Source organism: Ranitomeya imitator, chromosome 5, assembly GCF_032444005.1.
Source record: "Ranitomeya imitator isolate aRanImi1 chromosome 5, aRanImi1.pri, whole genome shotgun sequence".
In the NCBI taxonomy this organism is placed as follows: Eukaryota; Metazoa; Chordata; class Amphibia; order Anura; family Dendrobatidae; genus Ranitomeya; species Ranitomeya imitator.
In genome coordinates this window covers 81,119,948-81,132,472 of record NC_091286.1, presented here as the reverse complement: position 1 = coordinate 81,132,472, position 12,525 = coordinate 81,119,948, and the positions used below count along the sequence as shown (strand labels likewise).

Here is a 12,525-nt window from a genome sequence, read left to right as displayed (position 1 = left end):
TGCACAGATGACACAGCCTGTACCAGAATGATGGGAAGCAGAAAGTCTGGAGAAGGCTCGGAACGACCCATAATCAATGCACGCCACACCACAACCAAATGCAGCACGGTTGATTGGACGACACTTCACAGTACAAATGGACTCAAAATATACTGTAAAAGCAACCCAGGAGTTTTTTAAGACAAAGAAGTGGAATATTCTACAATGGCCAAGTCAATCACCAGATCTCAACCCCATCAAGCAGCATTTCACATGCTGAAGACAAAACTTAAGGCAGAAAGACCCACAAACGAGCAACAACTGAAGTCAGCGGCAGTAAAGGCCGGAAAAGGATCACAAAGAGACATCCATGGCTTCCAGACTTCAGGCAGTCAGTGCCTGCAAAGGATTCCCTAGAAAGTATTAAACATGAACATTTTATTTATGGTAAAGTTAATTTGTCCAATTACTTTTGAGCACCGGAAGTGAGGAGACTTTGTAGAAAAATGTTTGCAATTCCTAAACGTTTCAAAGTATATTTTTTTTGTTTAATAAAACCTGAAAGTCTAAACTTGAATTGCATCTCTGTTGTTTAATTTTAAATGAAAAAAAAAAATAATGGCCTTCAGAGCTGAAATCATGAAGCTTTGGTCACTGTCCAAATATTTCTGGACCCAACTGTATGTGCAAAATATTATTTAGCAGTGATAATGGGATATGTAGGACTTCATTCAGCGAATCACTGTTTTCATTCTAATCTGATTTTCTTTTCATTGCAGGGGCCACAAAGATAAAATCTTTGTTGTGAAATGTAACCCACACCATACTGATAAGATGGTCACCGTGGGCATAAAGCACATCAAGTTCTGGCAACAAACGGGTAATGGTCATTACTGTAATAATATGGCACAAGCAGTATTAAAGGGGTTCTCCAGGACTAAAGTATGTTTTACTATGGGCAACAGCTAACAGGCAGGTAGTTGCTAACAAGGTAGCCTGTTCTATCCAGCGCCGGCTCCGAGTGTTCACTCAGCTGCTCCTTTTCAGCAGAGCAGATCTTCTTCTTTTGGGGTGCTGTGTCAATGGGTCGTGACTGCCGATGTCATGCTGATTTGACAGCCGGCTTACTGCAGTTAGGCAGAGGGGAGCTGGCTGTCAATCAGCATGAGATTGGCAGTCTCACCCCGTTAACAGAGCAGAACAGAAGAGAAGCCGCTGCTCTGTTGATGTGACGTCAGCGGAAGCTGCAGGAACGGTCAGTGACTGCTCTGTGATGGCAGAGATCTGCACTGGGCAGAAGAGGAAGGTGGTTAGCAAGTACCTTCCTGTTAGTTCTTAGGTCCACAGGGAAGAAAAATAGTCCTGGACAACCCCTTTAAATATCAATATGATAAGTCTTAGATTCAGTGCATGAAACATTATCACCATAGAGCTGCTAAATCACCACCAGTAGATGGTAATTGGCTCTCATGCTCTCTAAATGTTTTGTTTGTAGGTGATTTGCATACATGCAGTAACACGCCGACTAGACATGCACGCTTCACTCAGTGCAAGTGGATTGAGTGAGGGCGGGCACGTTTAGTCTTACACGCATAAAGTAGAAAAACCTACTTACTACTGAAAAAACCCTCTCTAAAATATAACCTTTTATTAAGCTAATAAAAGACCTATATAACCTATAAATATGATGCACGACTCAATATTTATAGAAAATCTTAATTTTATTAGAGGAAAATTATAAAATGGATAATATAGGGGATAACAAACACGGTAGATAAAAACAGGATAACACAGGATATCTGTAAATTGCCACACCATATAAAATGGCAAATATATTCAAAACTATGTAAAAAATTACATTACAACATTTATTATTGTGTGGATAATACAGCCAATGTACTCTCTCATGTTAAATAACCACATTAAATACTCCCAAACCTATGATAGGGCAATGGCATACAGGGTGAGTAAATTAATATATAATACCATGTAAAGTGCTGTGCATACTAAAATAAGGATATAAATAATATCACCCTTAAATAAATATATTATGTAAACATAAGGGAATACCAACCAGTATGAGAGCCCTCATCAAAGCTCAGGGGAAACGCGCGTCGGGCAGGCCCAGGCTCTCACAGGCTCTCATACTGGTTGGTATTCCCTTATGTTTACATAATATATTTATTTAAGGGTGATATTATTTATATCCTTATTTTAGTATGCACAGCACTTTACATGGTATTATATATTAATTTACTCACCCTGTATGCCATTGCCCTATCATAGGTTTGGGAGTATTTAATGTGGTTATTTAACATGAGAGAGTACATTGGCTGTATTATCCACACAATCATAAATTTTGTAATGTAATTTTTTACATAGTTTTGAATATATTTGCTATTTTATATGGTGTGGCAATTTACAGATGTCCTGTGTTATCCTGTTTTTATCTACCGTGTTTGTTATCCCCTACATTATCCATTTTATAATTTTCCTCTAATAAAATTATGATTTTCTATTTATATTGAGTCGTGCATCATATTTATAGGTTATATGGTATTTGGTGGATGCACTCCATTTATTATATGTTGTTTTGGTTTGTGTACTAATAAAAGACCTAGTAGACTACCACATGAAGGTGACATAGTGGGCGCAGCAAAGACACGAAAAAAAGTGTAATAAGCAAAAAAATTGTGCAGAAGACTAAGGGCTACCTACCATCCGAGGGAGACTCTATTACTGATAGACGGACAGCCATGGAATTACGGTAGATGAATACTCTCAGGGTACTATTCAACCTAATATACCACTTTCTGCTATGATAAAGACGTGCAGAGTGTAGCCCCTGCCAACACTTAGCCTCAAAAAAACATAACCCTATGGTCCTGGGTACTACCTGGGAAATATATAATAAATACTGCTTCATCACACTGTGTAGAACTATAATGGTGCTCAGCAAATAACACTAATACTCGGCCGAAGTGCCTGAAGGAGTGGTCGTATAACCCTATCTTTGCACCTGCCTGCAATCCTACCTAGATGCGGAGGTTGGCACCCTAAGATGGTGAGAAATGGCACCCCCGCTCGTACGGCGGCTGTCCCTTTACTCCTGTCTGACCCTACACAGACGTTTAGCTAGAAAGAGAGGGCCAGATGGCCTGTATCCAGTGTGTATATATAATGGTGCAAAAAAATAGAAAAAATATTAATGTAGCAAAGGGAGATAGTTCCCACACATGCAGTTCATTCACACCTAATGCAAAGATAAATACCCCCAAACACTGTAGTACCCTAACATCAGGGAAAGGATATAAAAGTACCTCACTTAGCACCAGATCAACAAGGGATTTGATTTGGAAATAAACATCCATGTGGAGCAACACATACTGATCAGATATAACTTAATATCAATGCTGCTCCTCCCATAGATGGATGGCATATATTCCTGTTTCCAAGATTTAATGAAAAAATCACACTGTGGAGTACCATAATGTAGGACCAATCCAAATCATACATAATCAAAAAAAATCACATGTTATGTGCCGATATATCAAATACCTAGATCTCACATATACAGAAGGAAATATTCCTAAATGGAGAGATATTCACATGGCCACGCTAGGAAACCACCACAGTTCTTTAAATACCAAATGCTGGCAGATAAAAATTCAAACCTAGATAAGACCAATAGATATAATTTAACTTATCTGTCCATCCTTGGTGTAGCATCCAAGCGACCAACGGCCATCATACACCAACACAAATACTAAGAAGCTCTCAACGCGTTTCCCCTTGAGTTCAGGTTCATTCTTCTCTCCATCTACACTTTCGGCTTGGGACAGCTCATAGAATCCCACGGTATGCAGTACCATCTCTACGCTGATGACACGCAGATCTACCTATCCGGACCTGACCTCACCTCCTTACTTACCAAAATCCTGCACTGTCTGTCTGCTATTTCAGCCTTCTTTTCTGCTCGCTTTCTACAACTGAACATGGACAAAACAGAATTCATCATCTTTCCCCCATCTCACTCTACCCCTCCACCAGACCTATCCATCAATGTCAATGGCTGCTCACTTTCCCCAGTCCCACACGCCCGGTGCCTCGGGTGATCCTCGACTCTGCCCTCTCTTTCAAGCCACATATCCAAGCCCTTGCCTCCTCCTGCCGTCTCAAACTCAAAAATATTTCCCGGATCCGTGCTTTCCTTGACCGCGACACCGCAAAAACGCTAGTGCATGCCCTTATCATCTCCCGCCTCGACTACTGCAACCTCCTACTCTCTGGACTCCCCTCTAGCACTCTGGCACCGCTCCAATCCATCCTACACTCTGCTGCCCGACTAATCTACCTGTCTCCCCGCTATTCCCCAGCCTCTCCCCTATGTCAAGCCCTTCACTGGCTTCCTATCGCCCAGAGACTCCAGTTCAAAACCCTCACAATGACATACAAAGCCATCCACAACCTTTCTCCTCCATACATCTGTGACATGGTCTCCCGGTACCTACCTACACGCAACCTCCGATCCTCTCAAGACCTCCTTCTCTACTCCCCTCTCATCTCTTCTTCCCACAACCGCATCCAAGACTTCTCCCGTGCTTGCCCCATACTCTGGAACTCTCTACCTCAACACATCAGACTCTCGCCTACCATAGAAACCTTCAAAAAGAACCTGAAGACTCATCTCTTCCGACAAGCCTACAGCCTGCAGTGATCCTGAAGTTACTGAACCGCCGCGCAACCTGCCCTACCCTCTCCTAGTGTTTCATCACCCATCCCCTGCAGACTGTGAGCCCTCGCGGGCAGGGTCCTCCCTCCTTATGTACCCGTGTGCCTGTTATCTGCTCATGTTTAATGTATTTGTCTATATTTGCCTCGTATTCACATGTAAAGCGCCATGGAATAAATGGCGCTATAAAAATGTATAATAATAATAATAAAATTAGGAGAGACCGATATATGGTAACATGGCAGTGGAGAAATATACTGCCAGCCTCATCATATGGATATTTCTCCACTGCCATGGAGATAAGTTAAATTATATCTATTGGTCTTACCTAGGATTGAATTTTTATCTGCCAGCATTTGGTATTTAAAGAACTGTGGTGGTTTCCTAGCGTGGCCATGTGAATATCTCTCCATGATGGTGCCACGGCCCTTACGTGCGTTTCGGCAGCGTGCCCCCTGACGAAGGCACGCTGCCGAAATGCGCGTAGGGGCCGTGGCACCATCATCTGGGTTTGGGCAAGGTATATTTATACTTATTCCGTACTTTACTGTTTGTGCAAATTGTCTATGTACTATGTGTGGACTAGCGATACAGGGTCATGGGATTTGGGCATGATTGATCCTATAGAGTCTTCCGTATTAAACAGTGCCCTCTTCCTGTCCCTGGCTCTATTATAAATGTATGGATATGTTGCACTATGCATTGACGGTCTTACTGATGTGATAGTTCTGCCAACCCTATGGTGATGCCACTTTTGTGTTCTTTTGGCTCATTATAAGCACTATTGGCTACTTTTTAAGGGTTATAAGTTTTTAACAAATTAATAAAGCTTATTCTGATGTTGTTCAAAATACATTTGTGTCTATATGTTTATATAGCTACAATATTGTATCATCTAACACATTTAATATACAAATAAAACAAATACGGTAGATTTTGTTAAAACCTTCACATTTTTTCTTGGCAGGGGGTGGATTTACTTCAAAACGTGGAACTTTTGGAACTGTTGGAAAACTAGAGACGATGATGTGTGTTTCATATGGACGGGCAGAAGACTTGGTGTTTTCTGGAGCAGCGACCGGAGATATTTATGTTTGGAAAGAAATTCTTCTGCTTAAAACCATTAAAGCCCATGATGGACCTGTATTTGCCATGTACGCATTGGATAAGGTGATAACATCTTTATACGTATAGTATCATCTTGGTGTGTGTAAGCAGAGGGCATGTATTCTTACATATCTATATGCCTATGCACTTGTATTGGCCGGGAAATGGCAATTCTTTCTATAACTCTGCATTGTGCCATTAGTGACAACTGGGTGTTACTAATTAGTGGGGGGGGGGGGTGTCACTACATACCCTGGCACTGTCCAATCAGGGCTGACTTTACCCAGTTGTACAGAGACACACCCCTTTGACAAGAAATAGAATTTCAAATATTTCAAAAATTAAAAAAAAAACATTTTTCACGGGGAATACAAGTAGTTGCAAAATATTATACCGAGAAAAGTGACAGGTCTTCTTTAAGTGCACAAGAATTATTATAAGAAGTGACTATTGATTTTCTATGGGTATATGATTTATGCGCATGTTACTCGTACAGTCCACTCATAATTAGAGCCAAATGTGAGCAACAAAGTGATTTATTGATCAGCTGTGAATGGGGTACGGCAGCTCTATCGACATTCTAATGGCTCCTATGCATTAAGAGCTGGCACGTATTCTCCCCATATCCAAATATTTTTCATCATACAGCAAGTGATGGGACATATCACAATTGTTTTTCCTTATTGTTGTATGAATCTGCAAGAAAAAAAATCTGCCAGTTGTATGGAGATGCATACTGGGACAGAATGGATCCACAGGAGACTATGTACATCACTCAATTCTGTCTAGTACATAGAGCCATGTTGACCATAATGAGACTATTTCTTTAGGAATTAAATGTTATAGGCCCTGTATTATAAAAAAAAAAAAAAAAGATTTTTACACATGTTAGTCATTACTGTTTAAAAAATGGTTTCAGTCTGCAATCTTATTCTTTCAATAATGTTCAGCCCCCCCTCATCATGATAAGCAATGTACAGCCTGCTCCTCGTTTTCTAATTGGGGAGTGTCACTCCCAGCATGGGTGTATGGTCTCTTTGTCCAGGATGCTGATGACTTCAATAGTTCCGTCAACTAGCAAAACTTTATTTCTTTAGTGATTCCCTTCATGTACTTTCTTCCCTATCCACAACCTGTTTTCTCTGCTAGCCTTAAGAACGTAGATACTTTCCCCCCTCTCCTCAATATGATTTGTATACAAACTCCTCCCCTTTCCTGCTGCTATTACTAACAAGGGGAGGACAGATAGAGCCGTCAGAGAGAGGTACGAGCAGAGGTCTGAGGAATTTGGGTCAGAATTTGCAGACCACCTAATTAGTTACAACATTTTCAATGACTATTTAGAAAGTTGCTCAGTTTTTCACGTAGCAAGCAAATGAACAAAAAAAAAAAATCAGTGCCAAAGTATAATGTCTGAAAATTATAAAATTTACCAAAGCAAATACTTTTTTTGTGAATATTTGAAATAGTCTGTGTATGCACAATTTATTTAGCGGGATTTACAAATGTGAACACAATAAATATTAATTGTAGAAAGTGACCATACTTGTGTAATCAGTGGCAATTCATGTGACAGGGCTTTGTGACTGGAGGAAAGGACGGAGTGGTGGAGCTCTGGGACGATATGTTTGAAAGGTGCCTAAAGACATATGCTATTAAAAGATCAGCAATTTCTCCTAATTCAAAAGGTAAATTTGATATATAAATGTTTATTGTTTGGAAATTTGCATTTTTTGTGTGTGCACTTAAGTCTTTTCATTATAACTCTAAATGCATTTTCATGTCCCGTTTCATACCATTTCACAAACTAAAAGTACTTTATTGAAATTAAGCTTTATTGCTTTTTTTATATGCTGTATACATTTTTGCAGTAGGAAAAATGTTTGATGACGAGGAACCGGCCACATGGGATGTTAATTAAAAAAATATGTATTTTTCTTGTTTGTAATTAATTAGGTAGTAATCTTTTTTTTTTTTTTTTTGGGTCACAGCTAAGGCTACGTTCACATTAGCGTCTTGCGACGCAGTGTCGTCGACGCATAACGACGCATGCATCATGCGCCCCTATCTTTAACATTGGGGACACTGGGCGTTTTCATGCGTTTTGGTGCAATGCACGACGCATGCGTCGTTCGGCCGCACCTGGCGGGGCGCGGGCGACGCTACATGTTGCAGTTTTGTAGCGTCGTAAAAACGCGTGCGTCGCACTTGCGTCGCCCGTGCGTCGTAATTTGGCAAAGCTTGTTAGAGGGACGATATTGACTCTTAGGATTGCTACTTCCTTTAGGTGGCACTACAGTTCTAGTCCTCTTCTTCTCTGAAGAGACAATTTGCAATTTTCCAGAGGAGCATTGCAAGGCCTTAAAGTCTCCTCACCTCGGCATGTCAGGCTTGACATGTCACTCTCCTCAAGTAGACTTTTTTTGGATCCGATCCTCAAATCAACATCAGATAGGGCTCCAATTTTTTTCTGCAGACCACAGCCTCACAGAAAATCATAGGTACAAGTGCTATTTATGAAAACCGTGGATAGGTCTTGTCAGAAAAATCGCTCATGCGCACAAGCCCTTACAATCACACAAGGCTCAGTCTCATGCTTTCCCCGCTGCCTGCATCCGGACTGTCAGGTGAACGAGTAGTTTGCAGCAACAATTTAAGAAGAATGTGTCTCAGTCGTCCAGAAAAAAAAAAGGTAAATAAGCAAAAAAAAACTTTCTCCGCAAGCCCCTAGAAGCTTGAGCATTATAAAAAATAAATGACTGGTCATAAAGATAGACATACGGTAATCTTGGCACAGCACATAAAAAACAGCAATATGCTGGAATCACCTAGAAAAAGCAGGTACACATATACAGGTCCTTCTCAAAAAATTAGCATATAGTGTTAAATTTCATTATTTACCATAATGTAATGATTACAATTAAACTTTCATATATTATAGATTCATTATCCACCAACTGAAATTTGTCAGGTCTTTTATTGTTTTAATACTGATGATTTTGGCATACAACTCCTGATAACCCAAAAAACCTGTCTCAATAAATTAGCATATTTCACCCATCCAATCAAATAAAAGTGTTTTTTAATAACAAACAAAAAAACCATCAAATAATAATGTTCAGTTATGCACTCAATACTTGGTCGGGAATCCTTTGGCAGAAATGACTGCTTCAATGCGGCGTGGCATGGAGGCAATCAGCCTGTGACACTGCTGAGATGTTATGGAGGCCCAGGATGCTTCAATAGCGGCCTTAAGCTCATCCAGAGTGTTGGGTCTTGCGTCTCTCAACTTTCTCTTCACAATATCCCACAGATTCTCTATGGGGTTCAGGTCAGGAGAGTTGGCAGGCCAATTGAGCACAGTAATACCATGGTCAGTAAACCATTTACCAGTGGTTTTGGCACTGTGAGCAGGTGCCAGGTCGTGCTGAAAAATGAAATCTTCATCTCCATAAAGCATTTCAGCCGATGGAAGCATGAAGTGCTCCAAAATCTCCTGATAGCTAGCTGCATTGACCCTGCCCTTGATGAAACACAGTGGACCAACACCAGCAGCTGACATGGCACCCCACACCATCACTGACTGTGGGTACTTGACACTGGACTTCAGGCATTTTGGCATTTCCTTCTCCCCAGTCTTCCTCCAGACTCTGGCACCTTGATTTCCGAATGACATGCAAAATTTGCTTTCATCAGAAAAAAGTACTTGGGACCACTTAGCAACAGTCCAGTGCTGCTTCTCTGTAGCCCAGGTCAGGCGCCTCTGCCGCTGTTTATGGTTCAAAAGTGGCTTTACCTGGGGAATGCGGCACCTGTAGCCCATTTCCTGCACACGCCTGTGCACGGTGGCTCTGGATGTTTCCACACCAGACTCAGTCCACTGCTTCCTCAGGTTCCCCAAGGTCTGGAATCGGTCCTTCTCCACAATCTTCCTCAGGGTCCGGTCTCCTCTTCTCGTTGTACAGCGTTTTCTGCCACATTGTTTCCTTCCAACAGACTTACCATTGAGGTGCCTTGATACAGCACTCTGGGAACAGCCTATTTGTTGAGAAATTTCTTTCTGGGTCTTACCCTCTTGCTTGAGGGTGTCAATGATGGCCTTCTTGACATCTGTCAGGTCGCTAGTCTTACCCATGATGGGGGTTTTGAGTAATGAACCAGGCAGGGAGTTTATAAAAGCCTCAGGTATCTTTTGCATGTGTTTAGAGTTAATTAGTTGATTCAGAAGATTAGGGTAATAGGTCGTTTAGAGAACCTTTTCTTGATATGCTAATTTTTTGAGACAGGTTTTTTGGGTTATCAGGAGTTGTATGCCAAAATCATCAGTATTAAAACAATAAAAGACCTGACAAATTTCAGTTGGTGGATAATGAATCTATAATATATGAAAGTTTAATTGTAATCATTACATTATGGTAAATAATGAAATTTAACACTATATGCTAATTTTTTGAGAAGGACCTGTAAATCTGTCTACATTGAAGCCAAGGAGGCTTACAGTGCAATCTTAGACTGGGTCAGGCTACGTTCCTACAATGATCTTTTGGTGCGTTGTGCTGCGTGGTCTTGCTTCGTCAAAAACGCAGTGTCTTACAGTTCCAGCAAAGTGGATGGGATTTATATAAATTTCCTGTCCCATGTGCTTCTAATTTACGCTGCGTATACTGACCTGCGGTGCGTTTTTCAAATCTGCAGTGTGTCAATTTCTCCTGCGGTTACGCTGAGTTGTCTGTGCAGATTTTCCCCATAGACTTGCATTAGGAACGGAAATTCCGCAGGTAAAAAAAACTCACATGTGTTTTTAGTTCTTTTCCATGTGGGAAAATCATCAAAAATGCATGTAATCCGCATGTAAGTATGTCACTAAAGTTTTATCAAAGCGAAAAAAAACCCCAACAAGAATGAAAAACAAAGTAGCATTATTTACAGCATGACACATCCATCAGAGACAAAAAACACAATAAAAACGCATGTTAAAAAAAACGCACACCAAAACACAATGAAAAACCGCAAGTAACCTAATTTAAATAATAGGTGCAGAACTTCTGCAACATCAAAAGCGCACCGAAAGCTCATCATGGGGTGATAAATGTGCCCCAATGTGTTCTGCGTGGTGCAGGTCATAAGGGAGCGACATATCATAAAGAAGAGAGAATCCCTTTATGATGCACTTCCTCTGAATTAGCTCTTCGGTGTCTATATGAGTGGAGCTAAGGGGCGCGCACATGTACCCGCTTTATTTCTAACCCCATCCTACCATTATCTGGTGTCACCTGTCATTGATGGCTTCTTGTCCTGTTATGGATATCTTCCATCATTTTTGCATATAAAATACTCACGTTATTTTATTAATGAAATGACAGCAAATATTTGATAGTTGTGAAATAATTTTAGCCCATGATTCTAATCACAATTTAATAACTTAATAAAGGGGGACGACTCTAGTGAGTCACTCCATATCCTTTTATTAAATTACCGAGTAGAAAAGTGCATGAGAAAGGTGTGGAAGTCATTCTATGCTGTTTATTTTTCATGGTACCACAAAGATCTGGAGAAAGAAACTCAGCGGTGAACACAGGGGCGGACACAACGAAAAGAACAATATACGGGCCCAATATATTGAGCCCAATAGCTCTTCATGCTCCATTCCTGCTGTTTTGGGGGTGGATTGGGCCCCCTTACCTCTTGGGCCCCAGTGCAGATGCACAATATGCGCCGTCCGCCCATTTTTCCATATGTAGAGAAATATCTGTCTTGTATGTTCACATCCTACTCATGATGGTCGTGTTATAAAACACCTTTTTTTCTACTTCCTTTTACTACTCCACCTTGCTACTGTTTACTATCTCATCAGTATATGTCTCCTAGGCTTACTTTTAGAAGATAATCCTTCAATCCGTGCCATCACTTTGGGACATGGACACATATTGGTTGGGACCAAGAACGGTGAAGTTCTGGAAATTGATAAAAGTGGTCCAATAACATTGCTTGTTCAGGTAAAACATTTTTCTTAGTGAACTGTCGCTACATGGGTGTATATTGAGTTGTATGATGTAGGTGGTATATCCACCCTTGAACGCCATTTAGCATTTTAGATGTAGAAATAATCTTCATTATACAAGCACCGTACTCATTTTGTGGTGATAATGAGTTATAGCGTGCATTGTAGTTCTAACTGGTATTGGAAACAGTCAACAAGCTTGATCTCAAACAGATCGCTTACTATGACTGTGTCACATTGAAGGCGGCCATAGTGACTTGCCTTATATATACAGATTTGAGGATACAATAGTTCCATAGAGCACCCATTGGCGCCTCTACAGCTCCATGGCGGCAGTGAGCATGGCCCACTCATTGAGGGGTTGGCCCACCATTACATATCACAGCCATTATATAGATCATGAAAAATAAATAACGATCACAATTTGCAAGCTTTTTTTTTTTAAAAAAAAGATCCCATCTAATGAGTAGATATTACATTTATATAGTATGGCAGTAAGGCGCCTGATCTTCACAGCGTATAGCTCTGTTCAGGTCCATCTATTAAGGGGAATCTGTCAGCAGGTTTTGCTAGTAATCCGAGAGCAACATGTTTAATGATTAATCTGAGAGCCTGATTCCACTAATGTGTCACTTACTAGGCTGTTTCAATAAAATCAGTGTTTTATCAGCAGGAGATTATTATTACAGGACTAGGTGTCTCGTGC

The 12,525-nt window shown here is 40.7% G+C and overlaps 1 protein-coding gene across 1 annotated transcript in view; it reads left to right on the top strand.

Moving 5' to 3' along the window:
* The window catches only part of EML6 (EMAP like 6), a 178,409-nt gene that overhangs the window by 87,089 nt on the left and 78,795 nt on the right, over positions 1–12,525 (top strand). The window contains exons 17-20 of the mRNA XM_069768872.1: positions 759–859; positions 5,679–5,881; positions 7,395–7,506; positions 11,687–11,814. Of these exons, the coding sequence (XP_069624973.1) occupies positions 759–859; positions 5,679–5,881; positions 7,395–7,506; positions 11,687–11,814 (544 nt within the window). The remainder of the gene's footprint in view (positions 1–758; positions 860–5,678; positions 5,882–7,394; positions 7,507–11,686; positions 11,815–12,525) is intronic.